Raw genomic sequence first — 25,369 nt, forward strand, 5'->3', positions numbered from 1 at the left:
AAGCCCCAAAATCCATTTTATAAATAAAAGATATTTCCTTTAGAGTCTGTTTTTTTATTAAACTTTTTAACCAATTTACTTTAAACACATTGTTTAACAACTCAAAGACTCCCATCATTAATCTTATTTCTTAGAACATCCTTTTTGTAGCGTGTCGTAAGCAACACACTAAGACTAGGAATATTTTAACAGTCTAGCATGATGAACTCAGGAAATCGGTAGAAGAACACGAGGAAATAAACAACACATTTTGATTAAACCTGACCAGGGAGAGACAAATCACTCGCCAGCCAAGAATTGAACTTCTTTTTAATCACGTCATTAATGGGATTTAAAATTAATTTCTGTAAGAACCCTATTTAAACTGAAAGACACTTTTATGCCCAAATAATTAATTCAATATTCAAAAGACAATATTTCACATTTTGAACTATGAGATTGGTCCGCTGGTTATTCAGTCACATGATTTGTTGAGTCACGTGAGGTTTTTTTCGCAAGCGAATACATTTACATTGAAATTGATGCTGGTCTGTGCTTCACTACAGTGTAAATATGCAGCAGTCAAAACTTTTGTTTTAGGCAATATTCTGAGTTTAATTCCATTAATATACCGAGCATTAAGTGTAGCACTGCAGTGTAAAAAGGGCTTTGGTTGATGCAGATTTAATTGGTAACAAATTAGAATAAAATGACACTATAGGCTGAAGTAAATTTAAGATTTTAACATTAAAGATGACATACATATTTAATAAGGTTAGATCAAATTCATTCAAAGTTTTATTTCAGGATTTTGAACTCTTGTAACTAAAAGAACACTTTCTATACTGTATGTTATAAAGCTATTAATCATTACCCTCAACAACAGCACCACTTTGAAGAACAAATAGCATGTATTCTATGTTATTATTTTCCAGTGTAATGACTTACATTTGTATAAACTTATCTATAGAATAATAACCAAAACAATAGAATATTGCCATATGTACCTTATCATATCTGTCATATAATTTCAGCATAATCCCTGGTCCTCAGCACATTGTCTAATTTATTCCCCCTTCTCCTTTTTATATATCTGTCTCTTTTTGATGTTATTTGTTACTGTCTGTATGTTGTTTTGAGATTTTTTTTTATTTTTATATATGACTATTATGGATTTAATCAGTTCTCTCATTTTGAGTTCAATGACCTGCACACTTATACTTACATATTTTCAGCAGTCAGATGATTTGAAAACAATATATAATATAATAATAACATAATACAGTATATTTCTTATTTTGCCACACAGAAGTAAGATATTGTCCTGTGAATGTGCGAGACTTCATGAAACCTTCACTGATGAAACCGGAAGCCAGACACATTTAATTTACTAAGGACACAGCGCTCTTGCATCACAAAGAAAAATTGCAGTATGGCAAAATAATATCAATGCCTCTGATAACAGATCACTCTAAACTGTAATGTGGACTCTTGCATTTTCTGTAAAGTTGCTTTGAAATGATATTTCGCTTTACAAATACAGTGCTATGCATAAGTTTAGACACCCATACTAAAGTTGACTAAAATGAGGAATAAAAAATCATCTTTTGGAAGTTCGCTTCATTGAAGCAGATTGAATCAATTGTTTGTCATATTTTCTGTCTGTGCATAGATAAAAAAAAAAAAATCAAATGAATCAATCCTCCCAATGTGCCACTGACAGATAAGAAGCAGTAGTGAAAGGAGAGAGAGAGAGAGAGAGAAAGGAGAGAGAGAGAGAGAGAGAGAGAGAGTGTATGTGTGTGTGTGAGAGAGAGAGAGATCTTTAGTCCAGTCACATTTATCACATTTCATTGTTTAAGACAAAAACATAGGAAAACACCTTAAACACATGATGATAAAAATTACAGTATAGACAGTTTAATCTTTTTATTTTACTTTTTTGCCTTTTATTTTGAACAATATCAAATGTCTATTTATCCCTAAAATGTATTTAACAAAATATTATCACCTTTCACATGCTTCTGATCAACCCTCATTCCATCATGATTTAGGCAAATAAGATGCATAAGTGCATTGTGAAATAATTCAGTACACTTCTGTGTTCACAGTCAGAATTATGTATTTACAGAGCATGTACAGTCAAATACTGCACCAAATATTAAAACTCTTAACGGCTATTACTGTCATCTCGAAATTCTCAATCTGTCATTAAAAAGATTGACTAAATCCTTCAGCATTCCCACAGTAAATCAAGAATTCAACATTGTTAATATGTCTGTCATCACAATTACTGATCCAGCTATGACAAATGAGCATGCAAACAAATTTAACATGTTCAGATATTCAAGAAATTGAATACAAATGACACACTGACATGCGTTACTAGTAAAAGAGCTCATTTCAACACTAAGTTTTCTGAAGGGTAAAGTATTGTGTAGAATTAAGTAGAAATCAACGACTGTGGGAGGATGCAACATATTGTGCTCCGCAGTCTAAAGGCATTTCCAGGCGGTCACACACTGTGTGTGTCCTGAGGTCTTGAACATGGCTTGAGTCACAACTCATTCACAACAACAAAAGCTCATATCAGCTCATATCTGACTGTCCACACATACATCCACTCATTCACCTCTCATGCCTCTTCATCACGGATATAACACTCCTTACAAAGATGCCGTGCACCTCTCGGTGTGTATCCTCTGCTCTAGTGGTGTAAGGCCAGGGTTAGCTGAAGGGCGATGTCTCCCGAGACGAGTTCCTCGCCGTTATGTGCAGTTCTGTATCCTGTGATGAAGAGCTTCAGCCTGGGCTTTCAAACCGAGAAACTCCCCTTGAACAAAGTCTGTCACGGTTTTTCGCATTTCCATCTGTAAGAAAACCAATGTTGCTCTCAACTGCAAACCTATCAGTTTGACACACACATCACTCATCCCACTGTCACATGACCACCTACCGGACTGGTGTTTTCAGCTCTCAGCGCATCCACCAGATGTCTGACTGTGAAGGGTTTTCCAACGAGAACGGTTATTCGCTGCACAGAACGGAAGAACACTCAGGGTCAAAACTGTGTGACAATGGAAGATCAGCGATATGACATCACACAAGGAAAATGTGTATTAACCTTTCCCACTCGAGGAATGTAAGGTTCTTGATTTGGCAGGACATCATTCAGACCTGAAGAACAAAGGTCCACAAGTAAAGAATAGCTCAGATATTCATCATGAAGTCATGTGCTATGGTAGCCACTTACGCCACTGAGGGCCAGATTCACTGACAGCTCGCTCCAGCGCAAACCCTCTTTTGGCGTTAAACTACTGTCAGGATTTACTAAAGACACGCAGTGTAAAACTAGCGTTGACAAGACGTGGACAGGGTTACTTTTGCGGCTGACCTTATTACATATGCATTTGTAGAAGTTTTCCTTTCAGACTCAGTATTTATTAGCCTGACTACGTCAGACTTCGTACTTCCGCTCAATTTCATTTCGCTTCTGTACTCAGTCTGAGATAGCGACCTGTCTCTCAGTTTTCCTCCGGCCTGAAAACAGCCGGCCAATCAACGAACAGAGGGCGGGCTGAGAGCCGTGACGTAGACGCTGATTGTACCGTGGATGCGTAGATTTACTTCACATAATCTGCAAAAGTCGTTCACAGCCATGTTCACTCCGGTTTTTTGCTCGATGGTTTTGTTTTCGCATCATCCGTGTTTACAGTGGAAGATAGATGCGGCTGAGCATGCGCATAACACACGCCATAACCAAACGTAATGTGATTGGCTTACGGGTAACCAATGATTTTAAACTTCAGACAAGCGCCCCCCCCACCGCGAGAAACAAAACGCTTTTCAATTATGCCCTTCCAGACTCTGTCTACGAAGCAAAGCGAAGTAGCAGAGTTTGGTATTACCAGGCTAAGTATTTATAGGAGGAGAAGAATTAAACTAGTCACGCAAGGTGATTTACTGGTGTTTGAGCACGTCACTGTACTGGTGTTTGAGCACGTCACTGTACTGGTGTTTGAGCACGTCACTGTACTGGTGTTTACTCTCGTCACTGTACTGGTGTTTGAGCACGTCACTGTACTGGTGTTTACTCTCGTCACTGTACTGGTGTTTGAGCACGTCACTGTACTGGTGTTTGAGCACGTCACTGTACTGGTGTTTACTCTCGTCACTGTACTGGTGTTTGCGCTCGTCACTGTACTGGTGTTTGAGCACGTCACTGTACTGGTGTTTGCGCTCGTCAGTGTACTGGTGTTTGAGCACGTCACTGTACTGGTGTTTACTCTCGTCACTGTACTGGTGTTTGAGCACGTCACTGTACTGGTGTTTGAGCACGTCACTGTACTGGTGTTTACTCTCGTCACTGTACTGGTGTTTGAGCACGTCACTGTACTGGTGTTTACTCTCGTCACTGTACTGGTGTTTGAGCACGTCACTGTACTGGTGTTTGAGCACGTCACTGTACTGGTGTTTACTCTCGTCACTGTACTGGTGTTTGCGCTCGTCACTGTACTGGTGTTTGAGCACGTCACTGTACTGGTGTTTACTCTCGTCACTGTACTGGTGTTTGAGCACGTCACTGTACTGGTGTTTGAGCACGTCACTGTACTGGTGTTTACTCTCGTCACTGTACTGGTGTTTGAGCACGTCACTGTACTGGTGTTTACTCTCGTCACTGTACTGGTGTTTGAGCACGTCACTGTACTGGTGTTTGAGCACGTCACTGTACTGGTGTTTACTCTCGTCACTGTACTGGTGTTTGCGCTCGTCACTGTACTGGTGTTTGAGCACGTCACTGTACTGGTGTTTGCGCTCGTCAGTGTACTGGTGTTTGAGCACGTCACTGTACTGGTGTTTGAGCTCGTCACTGTACTGGTGTTTTCGTCACTGTACTGGTGTTTGAGCACGTCACTGTACTGGTGTTTACTCTCGTCACTGTACTGGTGTTTGCGCTCGTCACTGTACTGGTGTTTGAGCACGTCACTGTAATGGTGTTTAAGCTCATCACTGTACTGGTGTTTAAGCTCATCACTGTACTGGTGTTTGTGCTCGTCAGTGTACTGGTGTTTGAGCACGTCACTGTACTGGTGTTTACTCTCGTCAGTGTACTGGTGTTTGAGCACGTCACTGTACTGGTGTTTGCGCTCGTCACTGTACTGGTGTTTGCGCTCGTCACTGTACTGGTGTTTGCGCTCGTCAGTGTACTGGTGTTTGAGCTCGTCACTGTGCTGGTGTTTGAGCTCGTCACTGTGCTGGTGTTTACTCTCGTCACTGTACTGGTGTTTGAGCACGTCACTGTACTGGTGTTTGAGCACGTCACTGTACTGGTGTTTAAGCTCATCACTGTACTGGTGTTTAAGCTCATCACTGTACTGGTGTTTGTGCTCGTCAGTGTACTGGTGTTTGAGCACGTCACTGTACTGGTGTTTACTCTCGTCACTGTACTGGTGTTTGAGCTCGTCACTGTACTGGTGTTTACTCTCGTCACTGTACTGGTGTTTGAGCACGTCACTGTACTGGTGTTTACTCTCGTCACTGTACTGGTGTTTGAGCTCGTCACTGTACTGGTGTTTGAGCTCGTCACTGTGCTGGTGTTTGAGCTCATCACTGTACTGGTGTTTGAGCTTGTCACTGTACTGGTGTTTACTCTCGTCACTGTACTGGTGTTTGAGCTCGTCACTGTACTGGTGTTTGAGCACGTCACTGTACTGGTGTTTAAGCTCATCACTGTACTGGTGTTTAAGCTCATCACTGTACTGGTGTTTGTGCTCGTCAGTGTACTGGTGTTTGAGCACGTCACTGTACTGGTGTTTACTCTCGTCACTGTACTGGTGTTTGAGCTCGTCACTGTACTGGTGTTTACTCTCGTCACTGTACTGGTGTTTGAGCACGTCACTGTACTGGTGTTTACTCTCGTCACTGTACTGGTGTTTGAGCTCGTCACTGTACTGGTGTTTGAGCTCGTCACTGTGCTGGTGTTTGAGCTCATCACTGTACTGGTGTTTGAGCTTGTCACTGTACTGGTGTTTACTCTCGTCACTGTACTGGTGTTTGAGCTCGTCACTGTACTGGTGTTTGAGCTCGTCACTGTACTGGTGTTTGAGCTCGTCACTGTACTGGTGTTTACTCTCGTCACTGTACTGGTGTTTGAGCTCGTCACTGTACTGGTGTTTGAGCACGTCACTGTACTGGTGTTTGAGCACGTCACTGTACTGGTGTTTACTCTCGTCACTGTACTGGTGTTTGAGCTCGTCACTGTACTGGTGTTTGCGCTCGTCAGTGTACTGGTGTTTGTGCTCGTCACTGTACTAGTGTTTGCGCTCGTCAGTGTACTGGTGTTTGCGCTCGTCAGTGTACTGGTGTTTGTGCTCGTCACTGTACTGGTGTTTGTGCTCGTCAGTGTACTGGTGTTTGAGCACGTCACTGTACTGGTGTTTGAGCACGTCACTGGTGTTTACTCTCGTCACTGTACTGGTGTTTGAGCACGTCACTGTACTGGTGTTTACTCTCGTCACTGTACTGGTGTTTGCGCTTGTCACTGTACTGGTGTTTGTGCTCGTCAGTGTACTGGTGTTTGCGCTCGTCACTGTACTGGTGTTTGAGCACGTCACTGTACTGGTGTTTACTCTCGTCACTGTACTGGTGTTTGAGCACGTCACTGTACTGGTGTTTGAGCTCGTCACTGTACTGGTGTTTGAGCTCGTCACTGTACTGGTGTTTACTCTCGTCACTGTACTGGTGTTTGAGCTCGTCACTGTACTGGTGTTTGCGCTCGTCACTGTACTGGTGTTTGAGCTCGTCACTGTACTGGTGTTTGAGCTCGTCAGTGTCCTGGTGTCATCACTGTACTGGTGTTTGAGCTTGTCACTGTACTGGTGTTTACTCTCGTCACTGTACTGGTGTTTGAGCTCGTCACTGTACTGGTGTTTGAGCTCGTCACTGTACTGGTGTTTGAGCTCGTCACTGTACTGGTGTTTGAGCTCGTCACTGTACTGGTGTTTGAGCACGTCACTGTACTGGTGTTTACTCTCGTCACTGTACTGGTGTTTGAGCTCGTCACTGGTGTTTGAGCTCGTCACTGTACTGGTGTTTGAGCACGTCACTGTACTGGTGTTTGAGCACGTCACTGTACTGGTGTTTGAGCTTGTCACTGTACTGGTGTTTACTCTCGTCACTGTACTGGTGTTTGAGCTCGTCACTGTACTGGTGTTTGAGCTCGTCACTGTACTGGTGTTTGAGCTCGTCACTGTACTGGTGTTTGAGCACGTCACTGTACTGGTGTTTACTCTCGTCACTGTACTGGTGTTTGAGCACGTCACTGGTGTTTGAGCTCGTCACTGTACTGGTGTTTGAGCACGTCACTGTACTGGTGTTTGAGCACGTCACTGTACTGGTGTTTGAGCACGTCACTGTACTGGTGTATGAGCACGTCACTGTACTGGTGTATGAGCACGTCACTGTACTGGTGTTTGCTCTCGTCACTGTACTGGTGTTTGAGCTCATCACTGTACTGGTGTTTGAGCTCGTCACTGTACTGGTGTTTGCTCTCGTCACTGTACTGGTGTTTGCTCTCGTCACTGTACTGGTGTATGAGCACGTCACTGTACTGGTGTTTGCTCTCGTCAGTGTACTGGTGTTTGCGCTCGTCAGTGTACTGGTGTTTGCGCTCGTCAGTGTTTGCGCTCGTCAGTGTACTGGTGTTTGCGCTCGTCAGTGTACTGGTGTTTGCGCTCGTCACTGTACTGGTGTTTGCGCTCTGTACTGGTGTTTGAGCTCGTCAGTGTACTGGTGTTTGCGCTCGTCAGTGTCGTCAGTGTACTGGTGTTTGCGCTCGTCACTGTACTGGTGTTTGCGCTCGTCACTGTACTGGTGTTTGCGCTCGTTACTGTACTGGTGTTTGAGCACGTCACTGTACTGGTGTTTGAGCACGTCACTGTACTGGTGTTTACTCTCGTCACTGTACTGGTGTTTGCGCTCGTCAGTGTACTGGTGCTTGTGCTCGTCAGTGTACTGGTGTTTGAGCACGTCACTGTACTGGTGTTTGAGCACGTCACTGTACTGGTGTTTACTCTCGTCACTGTACTGGTGTTTGAGCACGTCACTGTACTGGTGTTTGCGCTTGTCACTGTACTGGTGTTTGAGCACGTCACTGTACTGCTGTTTGAGCACGTCACTGTACTGGTGTTTACTCTCGTCACTGTACTGGTGTTTGAGCACATCACTGTACTGGTGTTTACTCTCGTCACTGTACTGGTGTTTGAGCACGTCACTGTACTGGTGTTTACTCTCGTCACTGTACTGGTGTTTGAGCACGTCACTGGTGTTTACTCTCGTCACTGTACTGGTGTTTGAGCACGTCACTGTACTGGTGTTTGCGCTCGTCACTGTACTGGTGTTTGCGCTCGTCACTGTACTGGTGTTTGCGCTCGTCAGTGTACTGGTGTTTGTGCTCGTCAGTGTACTGGTGTTTGAGCACGTCACTGGTGTTTACTCTCGTCACTGTACTGGTGTTTGAGCACGTCACTGTACTGGTGTTTACTCTCGTCACTGTACTGGTGTTTGCGCTTGTCACTGTACTGGTGTTTGTGCTCGTCAGTGTACTGGTGTTTGCTCTCGTCACTGTACTGGTGTTTGAGCTCGTCACTGTACTGGTGTTTGCGCTCGTCAGTGTACTGGTGTTTGTGCTCGTCACTGTACTAGTGTTTGCGCTCGTCAGTGTACTGGTGTTTGCGCTCGTCAGTGTACTGGTGTTTGTGCTCGTCACTGTACTGGTGTTTGTGCTCGTCAGTGTACTGGTGTTTGAGCACGTCACTGTACTGGTGTTTGAGCACGTCACTGGTGTTTACTCTCGTCACTGTACTGGTGTTTGAGCACGTCACTGTACTGGTGTTTACTCTCGTCACTGTACTGGTGTTTGCGCTTGTCACTGTACTGGTGTTTGTGCTCGTCAGTGTACTGGTGTTTGCGCTCGTCACTGTACTGGTGTTTGAGCACGTCACTGTACTGGTGTTTACTCTCGTCACTGTACTGGTGTTTGAGCACGTCACTGTACTGGTGTTTGAGCTCGTCACTGTACTGGTGTTTGAGCTCGTCACTGTACTGGTGTTTACTCTCGTCACTGTACTGGTGTTTGAGCTCGTCACTGTACTGGTGTTTGCGCTCGTCACTGTACTGGTGTTTGAGCTCGTCACTGTACTGGTGTTTGAGCTCGTCAGTGTCCTGGTGTCATCACTGTACTGGTGTTTGAGCTTGTCACTGTACTGGTGTTTACTCTCGTCACTGTACTGGTGTTTGAGCTCGTCACTGTACTGGTGTTTGAGCTCGTCACTGTACTGGTGTTTGAGCTCGTCACTGTACTGGTGTTTGAGCTCGTCACTGTACTGGTGTTTGAGCTCGTCACTGTACTGGTGTTTGAGCACGTCACTGTACTGGTGTTTACTCTCGTCACTGTACTGGTGTTTGAGCTCGTCACTGGTGTTTGAGCTCGTCACTGTACTGGTGTTTGAGCACGTCACTGTACTGGTGTTTGAGCACGTCACTGTACTGGTGTTTGAGCTTGTCACTGTACTGGTGTTTACTCTCGTCACTGTACTGGTGTTTGAGCTCGTCACTGTACTGGTGTTTGAGCTCGTCACTGTACTGGTGTTTGAGCTCGTCACTGTACTGGTGTTTGAGCTCGTCACTGTACTGGTGTTTGAGCTCGTCACTGTACTGGTGTTTGAGCTCGTCACTGTACTGGTGTTTGAGCACGTCACTGTACTGGTGTTTACTCTCGTCACTGTACTGGTGTTTGAGCACGTCACTGGTGTTTGAGCTCGTCACTGTACTGGTGTTTGAGCACGTCACTGTACTGGTGTTTGAGCACGTCACTGTACTGGTGTTTGAGCACGTCACTGTACTGGTGTATGAGCACGTCACTGTACTGGTGTATGAGCACGTCACTGTACTGGTGTTTGCGCTCGTCACTGTACTGGTGTTTGCGCTCTGTACTGGTGTTTGAGCTCGTCAGTGTACTGGTGTTTGCGCTCGTCAGTGTCGTCAGTGTACTGGTGTTTGCGCTCGTCACTGTACTGGTGTTTGCGCTCGTCACTGTACTGGTGTTTGCGCTCGTTACTGTACTGGTGTTTGAGCACGTCACTGTACTGGTGTTTGAGCACGTCACTGTACTGGTGTTTACTCTCGTCACTGTACTGGTGTTTGCGCTCGTCAGTGTACTGGTGCTTGTGCTCGTCAGTGTACTGGTGTTTGAGCACGTCACTGTACTGGTGTTTGAGCACGTCACTGTATAGGTGTTTACTCTCGTCACTGTACTGGTGTTTGAGCACGTCACTGTACTGGTGTTTGCGCTTGTCACTGTACTGGTGTTTGAGCACGTCACTGTACTGCTGTTTGAGCACGTCACTGTACTGGTGTTTACTCTCGTCACTGTACTGGTGTTTGAGCACATCACTGTACTGGTGTTTACTCTCGTCACTGTACTGGTGTTTGAGCACGTCACTGTACTGGTGTTTACTCTCGTCACTGTACTGGTGTTTGAGCACGTCACTGTACTGGTGTTTACTCTCGTCACTGTACTGGTGTTTGAGCACGTCACTGGTGTTTACTCTCGTCACTGTACTGGTGTTTGAGCACGTCACTGTACTGGTGTTTGCGCTCGTCACTGTACTGGTGTTTGCGCTCGTCACTGTACTGGTGTTTGCGCTCGTCAGTGTACTGGTGTTTGTGCTCGTCAGTGTACTGGTGTTTGAGCACGTCACTGGTGTTTACTCTCGTCACTGTACTGGTGTTTGAGCACGTCACTGTACTGGTGTTTACTCTCGTCACTGTACTGGTGTTTGCGCTTGTCACTGTACTGGTGTTTGTGCTCGTCAGTGTACTGGTGTTTGCGCTCGTCACTGTACTGGTGTTTGAGCTCATCACTGTACTGGTGTTTGAGCTCGTCACTGTACTGGTGTTTGCTCTCGTCACTGTACTGGTGTTTGCTCTCGTCACTGTACTGGTGTATGAGCACGTCACTGTACTGGTGTTTGCTCTCGTCAGTGTACTGGTGTTTGCGCTCGTCAGTGTACTGGTGTTTGCGCTCGTCAGTGTTTTCGCTCGTCAGTGTACTGGTGTTTGCGCTCGTCAGTGTACTGGTGTTTGCGCTCGTCACTGTACTGGTGTTTGCGCTCTGTACTGGTGTTTGAGCTCGTCAGTGTACTGGTGTTTGCGCTCGTCAGTGTCGTCAGTGTACTGGTGTTTGCGCTCGTCACTGTACTGGTGTTTGCGCTCGTCACTGTACTGGTGTTTGCGCTCACTGTACTGGTGTTTGAGCACGTCACTGTACTGGTGTTTACTCTCGTCACTGTACTGGTGTTTGAGCACGTCACTGTACTGGTGTTTGAGCACGTCACTGTACTGGTGTTTGAGCACGTCACTGTACTGGTGTTTACTCTCGTCACTGTACTGGTGTTTGCGCTCGTCAGTGTACTGGTGCTTGTGCTCGTCAGTGTACTGGTGTTTGAGCACGTCACTGTACTGGTGTTTGAGCACGTCACTGTACTGGTGTTTACTCTCGTCACTGTACTGGTGTTTGAGCACGTCACTGTACTGGTGTTTGCGCTTGTCACTGTACTGGTGTTTGAGCACGTCACTGTACTGCTGTTTGAGCTCGTCACTGTACTGGTGTTTGAGCACGTCACTGTACTGGTGTTTGAGCACGTCACTGTACTGGTGTTTACTCTCGTCACTGTACTGGTGTTTGCGCTCGTCAGTGTACTGGTGCTTGTGCTCGTCAGTGTACTGGTGTTTGAGCACGTCACTGTACTGGTGTTTGAGCACGTCACTGTACTGGTGTTTACTCTCGTCACTGTACTGGTGTTTGAGCACGTCACTGTACTGGTGTTTGCGCTTGTCACTGTACTGGTGTTTGAGCACGTCACTGTACTGCTGTTTGAGCACGTCACTGTACTGGTGTTTACTCTCGTCACTGTACTGGTGTTTGAGCACGTCACTGTACTGGTGTTTACTCTCGTCACTGTACTGGTGTTTGAGCACGTCACTGTACTGGTGTTTACTCTCGTCACTGTACTGGTGTTTGAGCACGTCACTGTACTGGTGTTTACTCTCGTCACTGTACTGGTGTTTGAGCACGTCACTGGTGTTTACTCTCGTCACTGTACTGGTGTTTGAGCACGTCACTGTACTGGTGTTTGCGCTCGTCACTGTACTGGTGTTTGCGCTCGTCAGTGTACTGGTGTTTGTGCTCGTCAGTGTACTGGTGTTTGAGCACGTCACTGGTGTTTACTCTCGTCACTGTACTGGTGTTTGAGCACGTCACTGTACTGGTGTTTACTCTCGTCACTGTACTGGTGTTTGCGCTTGTCACTGTACTGGTGTTTGTGCTCGTCAGTGTACTGGTGTTTGCGCTCGTCACTGTACTGGTGTTTACTCTCGTCACTGTACTGGTGTTTGAGCTCGTCACTGTACTGGTGTTTGAGCTCGTCACTGTACTGGTGTTTGAGCTCGTCACTGTACTGGTGTTTACTCTCGTCACTGTACTGGTGTTTGAGCTCGTCACTGTACTGGTGTTTGCGCTCGTCACTGTACTGGTGTTTGCGCTCGTCACTGTACTGGTGTTTGAGCTCGTCACTGTACTGGTGTTTGAGCTCGTCACTGTACTGGTGTTTGCGCTCGTCACTGTACTGGTGTTTGCGCTCGTCACTGTACTGGTGTTTGAGCTCGTCACTGTACTGGTGTTTGAGCTCGTCACTGTACTGATGTTTGAGCACGTCACTGTACTGGTGTTTACTCTCGTCACTGTACTGGTGTTTGAGCTCGTCACTGTACTGGTGTTTGAGCTCGTCAGTGTACTGGTGTTTGCTCTCGTCAGTGTACTGGTGTTTGAGCACGTCACTGTGCTGGTGTTTGAGCTCATCACTGTGCTGGTGTTTGAGCTTGTCACTGTACTGGTGTTTACTCTCGTCACTGTACTGGTGTTTGAGCTCGTCACTGTACTGGTGTTTGAGCTCGTCACTGTACTGGTGTTTACTCTCGTCACTGTACTGGTGTTTGAGCTCGTCACTGTACTGGTGTTTACTCTCGTCACTGTACTGGTGTTTGAGCTCGTCACTGTACTGGTGTTTGAGCACCTCACTGTACTGGTGTTTGAGCACGTCACTGTACTGGTGTTTACTCTCGTCACTGTACTGGTGTTTGAGCACGTCACTGTACTGGTGTTTGAGCACGTCACTGTACTGGTGTATGAGCACGTCACTGTACTGGTGTATGAGCACGTCACTGTACTGGTGTATGAGCACGTCACTGTACTGGTGTATGAGCACGTCACTGTACTGGTGTTTGAGCTCGTCAGTGTCGTCAGTGTACTGGTGTTTGCGCTCGTCACTGTACTGGTGTTTGAGCACGTCACTGTACTGGTGTTTGAGCACGTCACTGTACTGGTGTATGAGCACGTCACTGTACTGGTGTATGAGCACTAGGGCTGTCACTTTTTATTCGATATTCGAATATGCATTCGAACATGACGTGAAATATTTGAAATCGAACTATAAATAAACTATCCGGTTTTTAAAGTGGCATGTTTTGCTAATTTTTTACAGTCTATGATTAGACCGTTTGCTTTTTATTTTATTGTTTGCCATCTCATCCAGTAGCGGCCGCTCTAAACGTATTGTAGCGTATAGGCCCATGACCAAATCAAGCGAATAATAGCCAATAGCCAGCTTGTTTTGTAAATGGAAAATAACGACAAGACTAAAGAGACCGCGCTGTAATTCCTGCCTATTACGCACACACACACACGACCCACAGAAAAGACGCGTGTCAGTATCAAGTTCTCTTTCGGGCTTGAACAAACCACAACACACAAATTATGCCAAATGTCCGTTTTGTCGAGTGTCCTCATAAGAGCAGTCTTAAATTATTTAAATAAAGTCTTAAATGAACGTAGAGATTTGTGAGAAAATGCGACGCGTGTCAGATCGCGTCTCTGTCCGCAGCGGCTGGTCTTAAAGTGTCATTAATGTTAATCAAAGAACAAAGGTAAGAGAGTAAATTACTCACTCAGACCCGGCGCCAGGAGGATTATTATACCGATAGCCTAATAATCATGAATGCACTCCGCTATCTTTTAACACATCTCCGGCGAACGGCTTCTTCACGCAAAAGAAAAACTCTTCATGAAGCGCAGTGAAATTCAGCGACCATGTGGCGTTTCCTGATGGATCGAGGTTGTTCGTTAACTTCATTTTTCATTTTACATTTTACTCGTAGATATTCGAATATATTCGAATACAATGCTTGATATTCGATATCCGTTCGAATTTGATTTTTCTCAAAAGTGACAGCCCTAATGAGCACGTCACTGTACTGGTGTATGAGCACGTCACTGTACTGGTGTTTGCTCTCGTCACTGTACTGGTGTTTGCGCTCGTCACTGTACTGGTGTTTGCTCTCGTCACTGTACTGGTGTTTGCGCTCGTCACTGTACTGGTGTTTGCGCTCACTGTACTGGTGTTTACTCTCGTCACTGTACTGGTGTTTGCGCTCGTCACTGTACTGGTGTTTGCGCTCACTGTACTGGTGTTTGAGCACGTCACTGTACTGGTGTTTACTCTCGTCACTGTACTGGTGTTTGAGCAAGTCACTGTACTGGTGTTTGAGCACGTCACTGTACTGGTGTTTACTCTCGTCACTGTACTGGTGTTTGCGCTCGTCAGTGTACTGGTGCTTGTGCTCGTCACTGTACTGGTGTTTGAGCACGTCACTGTACTGATGTTTACTCTCGTCACTGTACTGGTGTTTGAGCACGTCACTGTACTGGTGTTTGAGCACGTCACTGTACTGGTGTTTACTCTCGTCAGTGTCGTCACTGTACTGGTGTATGAGCACGTCACTGTACTGGTGTATGAGCACGTCACTGTACTGGTGTATGAGCACGTCACTGTACTGGTGTTTGCTCTCGTCACTGTACTGGTGTTTGCGCTCACTGTACTGGTGTTTGAGCACGTCACTGTACTGGTGTTTACTCTCGTCACTGTACTGGTGTTTGCGCTCGTCAGTGTACTGGTGCTTGTGCTCGTCACTGTACTGGTGTTTGAGCACGTCACTGTACTGGTGTTTGAGCACGTCACTGTACTGGTGTTTACTCTCGTCACTGTACTGGTGTTTGAGCACGTCACTGTACTGGTGTTTGCGCTCGTCACTGTACTGGTGTTTGAGCACATCACTGTACTGGTGTTTGAGCACGTCACTGTACTGGTGTTTACTCTCGTCACTGTACTGGTGTTTGAGCACGTCACTGTACTGGTGTTTACTCTCGTCACTGTACTGGTGTTTGAGCACGTCACTGTACTGGTGTTTACTCTCGTCACTGTACTGGTGTTTACTCTCGTCACTGTACTGGTGTTTGAGCACGTCACTGTACTGGTGTTTACTCTCGTCACTGTACTGGTGTTTGAGCACGTCACTGGTGTTTACTCTCGTCACTATACTGGTGTTTGAGCACGTCACTGTACTGGTGTTTGCGCTCGTCACTGTACTGGTGTTTGCGCTCGTCAGTGTACTGGTGTTTCTGCTCGTCAGTGAACTGGTGTTTGAGCACGTCACTGGTGTTTACTCTCGTCACTGTACTGGTGTTTGAGCACGTCACTGTACTGGTGTTTACTCTCGTCACTGTACTGGTGTTTGCGCTTGTCACTGTACTGGTGTTTGCGCTTGTCACTGTACTGGTGTTTGTGCTCGTCAGTGTACTGGTGTTTGCGCTCGTCACTGTACTGGTGTTTGAGCACGTCACTGTACTGGTGTTTACTCTCGTCACTGTACTGGTGTTTGAGCACGTCACTGTACTGGTGTTTGAGCTCGTCACTGTACTGGTGTTTGAGCTCGTCACTGTACTGGTGTTTGCTCTCGTCACTGTACTGGTGTTTGCTCTCGTCACTGTACTGGTGTATGAGCACGTCACTGTACTGGTGTTTGCTCTCGTCAGTGTACTGGTGTTTACTCTCGTCACTGTACTGGTGTTTGAGCACGTCACTGTACTGGTGTTTGAGCTCATCACTGTACTGGTGTTTGAGCTCGTCACTGTACTGGTGTTTGCTCTCGTCACTGTACTGGTGTTTGCTCTCGTCAGTGTACTGGTGTTTGTACTGGTGTATGAGCACGTCACTGTACTGGTGTTTGCTCTCGTCAGTGTACTGGTGTTTGCGCTCGTCAGTGTACTGGTGTTTGCGCTCGTCAGTGTACTGGTGTTTGTGCTGGTCAGTGTACTGGTGTTTGCGCTCTGTACTGGTGTTTGAGCTCGTCAGTGTCCTGGTGTTTGAGCTCGTCAGTGTACTGGTGTTTGCGCTCGTCAGTGTCGTCAGTGTACTGGTGTTTGCGCTCGTCACTGTACTGGTGTTTGAGCACGTCACTGGTGTTTACTCTCGTCACTGTACTGGTGTTTGAGCACGTCACTGTACTGGTGTTTACTCTCGTCACTGTACTGGTGTTTGCGCTTGTCACTGTACTGGTGTTTGTGCTCGTCAGTGTACTGGTGTTTGCGCTCGTCACTGTACTGGTGTTTGAGCTCGTCACTGTACTGGTGTTTGAGCTCGTCAGTGTACTGGTGTTTGCGCTCGTCACTGTACTGGTGTTTGAGCACGTCACTGGTGTTTACTCTCGTCACTGTACTGGTGTTTGAGCACGTCACTGTACTGGTGTTTACTCTCGTCACTGTACTGGTGTTTGCGCTTGTCACTGTACTGGTGTTTGTGCTCGTCAGTGTACTGGTGTTTGCGCTCGTCACTGTACTGGTGTTTGAGCTCGTCACTGTACTGGTGTTTGCGCTCGTCACTGTACTGGTGTTTGCTCTCGTCACTGTACTGGTGTTTGCTCACGTCACTGTACTGGTGTTTACTCTCGTCACTGTACTGGTGTTTGAGCTCGTCACTGTACTGGTGTTTGAGCTCGTCAGTGTACTGGTGTTTGCTCTCGTCAGTGTACTGGTGTTTGAGCACGTCACTGTGCTGGTGTTTGAGCTCATCACTGTACTGGTGTTTGAGCTTGTCACTGTACTGGTGTTTACTCTCGTCACTGTACTGGTGTTTGAGCTCGTCACTGTACTGGTGTTTGAGCTCGTCACTGTACTGGTGTTTGAGCTCGTCACTGTACTGGTGTTTACTCTCGTCACTGTACTGGTGTTTACTCTCGTCACTGTACTGGTGTTTACTCTCGTCAGTGTACTGGTGTTTGAGCACGTCACTGTACTGGTGTTTGAGCTTGTCACTGTACTGGTGTTTGAGCTCGTCACTGTACTGGTGTTTGAGCTCGTCACTGTACTGGTGTTTACTCTCGTCACTGTACTGGTGTTTACTCTCGTCACTGTACTGGTGTTTACTCTCGTCACTGTACTGGTGTTTGAGCTCATCACTGTACTGGTGTTTGAGCTTGTCACTGTACTGGTGTTTACTCTCGTCACTGTGCTGGTGTTTGAGCTCATCACTGTACTGGTGTTTGAGCTTGTCACTGTACTGGTGTTTACTCTCGTCACTGTACTGGTGTTTGAGCTCGTCACTGTACTGGTGTTTGAGCTCATCACTGTACTGGTGTTTACTCTCGTCACTGTACTGGTGTTTGAGCTCGTCACTGTACTGGTGTTTACTCTCGTCACTGTACTGGTGTTTGAGCTCGTCACTGTACTGGTGTTTGAGCACGTCACTGTACTGGTGTTTGAGCACGTCACTGTACTGGTGTTTGAGCACGTCACTGTACTGGTGTTTGAGCTCGTCACTGTACTGGTGTTTTCGTCACTGTACTGGTGTTTGAGCACGTCACTGTACTGGTGTTTGAGCACGTCACTGTACTGGTGTATGAGCACGTCACTGTACTGGTGTTTGAGCACATCACTGTACTGGTGTATGAGCACGTCACTGTACTGGTGTATGAGCACGTCACTGTACTGGTGTTTGCTCTCGTCACTGTACTGGTGTTTGAGCTCGTCACTGTACTGGTGTTTGCGCTCGTCAGTGTACTGGTGTTTGCTCTCGTCACTGTACTGGTGTATGAGCACGTCACTGTACTGGTGTATGAGCACGTCACTGTACTGGTGTTTGCTCTCGTCAGTGTACTGGTGTTTGCGCTCGTCAGTGTACTGGTGTTTGCGCTCGTCAGTGTACTGGTGTTTGCGCTCGTTCTGGTGTTTGCGCTCATCAATGTACTAGTGTTTGAGCTCGTCACTGTACTGGTGTTTGTTCTCGTCACTGTACTGGTGTTTGCGCTCGTCACTGTACTGGTGTTTGCGTTCGTCACTGTACTGGTGTTTATGCTCGTCAGTGTACTGGTGTTTGCACTCGTCAGTGTACTGGTGTTTGCACCATTATTTAATGCCCCAAAAAAGCACGTTTTAACCCACTTTGCGACATGGCTGCAATTGTTGCTGCTAGGAGGAGACACCGCAGAGAACAGAGAGCGCCTGGTAGAAAATATTTTCCACTGGTATTTATTTCTTTGGAACGCCAGAGGAAGACGTTATAAGAACATAAACAAACTTGTCAATGTGCTGTGGCTTCTTTAGCTGGGATTCACAGTCTGCATTTTCACCTGTGTTACCCGTGATCCAGACGCTAATTTGCGCTGCTCTTGGTAAATTGCGTTGGTCATTATGTAAATGATTTGACTGCGTCTGTTCTTTAATTTGCGTGTCGTCAGTAGATAATTGAGGACCTTTCCAGTCCCATCTGTGCATTTGTGGAATTGCGCTCTCACGCTAATTTGCCCGGTTTAGTAAATCTGGCCCTTGAACTTGTGCGTGCATAACTAACCTAGATGCCACATGGGTAAAATGATTGGGTGAAGAGAGCACTCTGCAATCAAACGTCCAATTCCTGTACAGAAACAAAAGGATTTACTTAACTAAACATAAGGGTGAAACAAGAGGTATCTAGTTATAGGAGTGTAAATCTTACCCCATTTTATCCTCATGAAGTCTCCAGTCATGTTCACTTTACCTGGGAGGAGAAAACGTACCATATTTCCTAAGACATTAGGAAAGTCGTACACTAAACAAATATTAAGGTTAAAAATATGAGTGGCTGTACCCTCTGGAAATATGTGTACCCAATCCCCTTGATTCAGCTTTTCCAACAGGAAATCCATTCCTTTCTGATAGACTCCATCTCCTGAAAAACAGAGGACAGTTGGGCCGTTTCATTTACAATACCTTAAAACCCTTATCAACTTGAGTGTCTTCTATATAAATTGGCTTCAAAGCAACACCAAGGAACTTTTCCTCTGCGGTCACCCTACAGGTTGGAAGCGGAATTGTCCATTACCGCTATTGTAAATAATTTAGCCTACCGCAGCCTACCGTCGCACACAGGCTCGCTGTTTATCCAGCACCGGCAGTACGCTCCACCTATCGGCAATTGTAACGCTTGCCGTAAAGCAAGTCAAATTTGTAGTTTTCTTATGTCTCATTAGAACTACAGAAACGCGACCTGATCTGGCAATCTTACATAGCGTGGATATACCAGATAAATGACCGCAAAGCGGTGGCATAAGTGCCTTTCACCCTGTCACGACTTGATGAACCACTGAAACGATTTTGGAAACATTATTTGAAGGTAAAAAATCCTACTTAGTGTTGCTTTAAAAAGCACTGAGAACTGTACTATTAGCATGTATTTTTGATTTATCATATTTGACTGTCAGTTAATAGCAATTAGGTAGAGATAAATGACTCTTCTTCTAATCGTATTGCACTGATAAGATTAAGCTTACTCTTACTCTTTACGATCTCTTCCAAGCCGACTGCTTCTGAACACAGGGCCTGCCTCCAATACAAGGCATATTGCTTTTACAACAGTCAAATGTTTCAGACTAGCATATGTGGAAAAGCAGATAATGGCTTCAAAACAAAAAAAACTAATTTGACAGAATAACAGGATAAATATATTGATCTGACACTTCTTGTGATAGCAGAATATTATAGCTTTATACAAGTCTAAAGTCACTCTGCTGTAATAATGAGTGTGTGAAGTGAATGAATGAATGAAACGAGCACAATGATCTTAACATCACACACGTGTTCTACTAATTGATATATTTAACGTACGATATGATACACGAATGACTGTAAATGAAATGAGTGCACCACAGTCTCAAATCAAATATCTGCGTAGTTGCCTGTGCGTCTCTCAGAAATAAGAGCTTGACAAGAGTCATATCAACTGAGATACCGAATCATACACACGTTCTACTAATTGACATGTCTAGTAAGACATGATGTGTTAATAAATGCATTTAGTAATGTTAACAAATGAGACCTTATTGTAAAGTGTTACCAAAGTTGTTTTTAGATTTGTAGAAATTTCCTGCCATTGAAAATTTTCTTTCATTTCCATGTTCTCTAATCTGCTATTTTATGTAGAATCCTCTTATTTCCTTATCCTTGCTTTTATTTTGTGATTATTTTTATTCCTCTCTCTGTAAAGCACTTTGAATTGCCATAGTGTATGAAATCTGCTATATAAATAAACCTGCCTTGCCTGTTCGAGGTTATGGATGATTGTCCTAACAGAAACTGCCTCTAGTTCGTCTAGAAATTTAAAATAAAAAGATTTTTTCCCTTCTTTTAATTAACATTTAGTATTATTGATTTAATTATAAGATATTAAACAAAGAAAATTTGCAATTATAATAAATAAAAAAAAGATATGAGTTATAAAAGGCATATTTGTTAATGAAAACTATGACGTGAACAGAAAAAACCCCGGGCTTCTCATGTTATTCCCTGACCTCGGGGTCAAAGCCCCAGCCACTTCCGGACATGGATATTGAGATCAGATTTGGATATTGAAATCAGATTTGGATATTGAGATCAGATTTGGATATTGAGATCAGATTTGGATATTGAGATCAGATTTGGATATTGAGATCAGATTTGGATATTGAGATCAGATTTGGATATTGAGATCAGATTTGGATATTGAGATCAGATTTGGATATTGAAATCAGATTTGGATATTGAGATCAGATTTGGATATTGAGATCAGATTTGGATATTGAGATCAGATTTGGATATTGAGATCAGATTTGGATATTGAAATCAGATTTGGATATTGAGATCAGATTTGGATATTGAAATCAGATTTGGATATTGAAATCAGATTTGGATATTGAGATCAGATTTGGATATTGAGATCAGATTTGGATATTGAAATCAGATTTGGATATTGAGATCAGATTTGGATATTGAGATCAGATTTGGATATTGAGATCAGATTTGGATATTGAGATCAGATTTGGATATTGAGATCAGATTTGGATATTGAAATCAGATTTGGATATTGAGATCAGATTTGGATATTGAAATCAGATTTGGATATTGAAATCAGATTTGGATATTGAGATCAGATTTGGATATTGAGATCAGATTTGGATATTGAGATCAGATTTGGATATTGAGATCAGATTTGGGATCCGCTGCACACCCCTATTTCAGACAGTCCACTCGATCAGTGTTTTCAGTTTTGCATGCAAATAAGATTACTTGCTACTAAAAATGCATTATTGACTGAATTTTGATTTAGTATAAAAAAAATGTTTTTTTATAAAACCTGTGTGAAATAAAAGCAGACTGCAGAAATGATCAAATGTGTCATTAGATGAGTTTACCTCGAACAACAGGCACACACTTCCCTCTGCTGAAGAAGCTGGAGTGAAACTCTCTCGTGAAACAGATATCAGAGGCAGCAGGTGCCCTGGACACACACACACACACACACACACACACACACACACACACACACACCACACCACATGACATGATATGAACTGACAACACCTTTCCATGAGTCTCCAGATTCGGCCTTCATTCACACACACCATCTCATCCTGTTAAAGTTCCACAGCTGCCGGAGCTTCAGGACTCCTGAAAAACACCACAACTGCGTTCAGTTTTCTGCAGGCGAGTGTACTCTACGATACAGCGATCCGAGGCCGGCCTACCCCAGAGGTGTGGGTCATCCATGCAGGACTGATGATTGCACAGGGTGATGAGCGGTGTGTCCCGAGGACGCTCGTCCACCAGGTCCAGCAAAACATCTGGGTTGTGCACCATCAGAGAGTTGAAATACTCTAGTGTCAGGCAAATTCAGAGAAAGTCATTCAGTTACATCTGCCGTAAGTTCATAGCACACGTTATTCAAAATACGAGTATGGAGAAACATTGGCCTCACTGGTCCAGAGGTAACTGTAGGAGCCCACCATCCCCGTGATGACCCTGCTGGAGACCCTCCAGCCCAGCCGAGGGCACTGTGGGAAGGGCCATGCCACCTCCAAGGGCATCTCTCAGCATTCACACACACACTCACTGACACAACACAACACACAGCTTTAACAGCTGGCAGGGGCTGTCAGGAATGTACATGTCTGTGCAGTTCAATTGTTGAGTGTATGTTCGCTTCACATGTGGCATGTTATCTTTTTGGGAGAGATCTGTTTAAGCATATGTCCAAATAAAAATACAGGAGCAGCCTGGCAGCCGTTAATTACATAATATTGAGAAATAGTGTGTGTAGTAATAGCGAATACACAAAACACAGCGACAAAATATGACATAAATGAATGCTGAATGCTGAATGCTACAGATGTCGAAACATGAGAAACTTCCTCATTTTAAACTGATATAGTATAGTTATGGGTGTGGGTCATTGTTTTGAGATTTTCTGTAATAACAAAGTTAATTGTTACGTGAGGTTGGTTTATTGTAAAATGTAAGGTTAGTTGTAATCTTCCCACCTTCTTCTGTCCCGTCAGCCGATGGCCGCAGAAATGCAGCGGAACCGGAAACACTATTCCACCGTGAGGGATTGTGGGAGGTGTAGTTTTGTAGACGTTATTGGTTTCCTTGGCCTTGAGGGATCTATTCTAATATTAGTATTAGGTTAGGAGGACGAAAATAGTGTCACAGGACTACTGAAGGGCACTTATTTTATTTTATATATTTTTATTAACAGAAAAGAAGAGTATGTTACAAATACTACAGTATACAAGAAAATAGGCTACAACAAACGAAACACAGAGTTGCACAACTTGCACTGCAGGGAGGATCTACATAAACACATTTACACATTTTCTGTAATTTTCATAGAACATCGAATTGAGTCAATATAAAGCTCCATTTCTTTCTTAAATGATGTAAAACAGGTTGTTGTTTTTTTTACAGGAAAATGTACATTTGTGAATATGGAATTTTGCTATTAAAATAATAAAATGTATTATATAAACCTGACTGTGCTTGTCTCTATAGTTCTCCAAAAAGACCACATAGTAAATGTTTCCAAAACAACACAAATTGGCCATAAATGTTCTTTGTGGTAAAATCAGAAACACAGTATTGTCTGTCAATTGATTCCAATATGAGTATAAGGCAGAGACACATTGACACATTCTTTGAAAGCTCTTATGTTTCGTGAGTTAAGGGGAAAACAAATGTTATCTACATAAGCACTAACTATAGTAGGTGGGGACCATTGTTGAATATTAATTCTTTTCTGATGTCTAAACAGCATACATGAGGAGATATTGCATCAAAAACGTCCCCTGGTGTTACAGGAATCTAATAATCACTGTAAGTGAAAAGAAAACCATTTAAATTCAATAACTGATCCACCAATATGATGCCATTATCAAACCAATATTTCAAAAATAATGATTTGCGTTTCTATAATATATCCTTATTGTTCCATAAATAATACTTATGTGGAGAAAAGTTGTGTTTGAATATCAAGGACCATGATAAAAAGGCCTGGCGATGAAATTCAGATAATTTGACTGGTATTTTGTCAACATTATAATTACAATTAAGAAGAAAATGTATATTAGCAAGGTTGGAAAGCATATGGGAGTGGATAAAGGTTCAAATGCAGTGAGCATTTCTAACAATCTGACTAAGTTTCTTAAAATTTACTTTAAATGTATTATTTAACGTTTCAAAATCCCCAAAACGTAGGCCACCATTTTCATATGAATTCATAATAATTGTTTTCTTACAATTAAGAAGAATAAAATGGCTAAAAATATACAAAATAATTTAGATATATTTTTAAGATGGAAAAATGCAGTTTTACAGATACTAGACACGTGACTTTCAAATGAAAGATTGGTATCAAAGAGCACACCCAGGTTCCTAACCGACGACGAAGACTTAACAGAGCAGCCATCAAGTGTTAGACAGTATTCTAGATTATTACGTGAGGAAGTTTTTTGTCCAATAATTAGAAACTCTGTTTTTTCAGAATTTAGAAGTAGGAAATTACGAGTCATCCAATTTTTTATATCCGCTATGCATTCTGTTAATTTAGTGAATTGGTAAGTTTCGTTAGGTTTTGAAGAAATATACAGCTGAGTATCGTCGGCATAACAGTGAAAGCTAATTCCATGTTTCCTAATGATATCTCCTAATGGTAGCATGTACAGAGTGAACAGCAACAGTCCTAGTACTGAGCCTTGTGGTACGCCATACTGAACTTGTGATCGATGAGACATCTCTTAATTTACTGCTACAAACTGATAACGGTCAGATAAGTATGATTTAAACCATGCTAGTGCATTTCCCGTAATGCCAACATCATTTTCTAGTCTATTTAAAAGAACGTTGTGGTCAATGGTGTCAAATGCAGCACTAAGATCGAGTAACACTAATAGAGAGATACAACCACGATCGGATGATAAGAGCAAATCATTTGTGACTCTAACGAGAGCTGTTTCGGTACTATGGTAAGGTCTAAATCCTGACTGGAAATCCTCACAGATATCATTTCTTTCAAGAAAGGAACACAGTTGTGAGGATACTGCCTTTTCTAATATCTTTGACAGAAAAGGTAGATTCGAGATCGGCCTGTAATTGACTAATTCTGTAGGATCAAGTTGCGTTTTTTTAACAAGCGGTTTAATCATAGCCAGCTTAAAGGTTTTTGGTACGTATCCTAGAGACAAAGATGAATTAATGATATTAAGAAGAGGATCTATGACCTCTGGAAGTATTTCTTTCAGTAGCTTAGTCGGTATAGGGTCTAACATACATGTTGTCGATTTAGATGAATTAACGAGTTTAGTAAATTCTTCCTCTCCTATAGCAACGAATGAATCACATTTTTCCTCAGGGAGACTACAATGCACTGCCTGATGCGATACTGTAGTAGACGGTTGCATAGTTATAATTTTGTCCCTGATATTATCAATCTTATAAGTGAAGAAGTTAATAAAGTCATTACTGCTGTGTTGCTTGGAAACTTCTGGGCTTGAAGCTTTATTTTTTGTCAGTTTAGCCACCGTTTCAAATAAATACCTAGGATTATGTTTATTTTATCCTAAATAGGGTTGAAAAATAAGCAGATCTAGCAGCTTT

At 43.8% G+C, this 25,369-nt stretch overlaps 1 protein-coding gene across 1 annotated transcript; it reads right to left on the reverse strand.

The window, feature by feature from the left end:
- Positions 1 to 1,806: 1,806 nt before the first annotated feature.
- Positions 1,807 to 22,846, reverse strand: tafazzin (tafazzin, phospholipid-lysophospholipid transacylase). The gene is made up of 11 exons (XM_079850281.1): positions 22,759 to 22,846; positions 22,197 to 22,330; positions 21,967 to 22,095; positions 21,844 to 21,889; positions 21,634 to 21,719; positions 19,056 to 19,136; positions 18,924 to 18,965; positions 18,780 to 18,842; positions 3,104 to 3,156; positions 2,936 to 3,013; positions 1,807 to 2,849 (listed from the first exon to the last, which is right to left on the reverse strand). Exons 2-11 carry the CDS (start codon positions 22,303 to 22,305, stop codon positions 2,748 to 2,750), a joined length of 789 nt encoding a protein of 262 aa, XP_079706407.1. The 5' UTR covers positions 22,306 to 22,330; positions 22,759 to 22,846; the 3' UTR covers positions 1,807 to 2,747.
- Positions 22,847 to 25,369: the final 2,523 nt, after the last annotated feature.

This window comes from Squalius cephalus (assembly GCF_949319135.1).
Source record: "Squalius cephalus genome assembly, chromosome: 18".
NCBI classification, from domain to species: Eukaryota; Metazoa; Chordata; class Actinopteri; order Cypriniformes; family Leuciscidae; genus Squalius; species Squalius cephalus.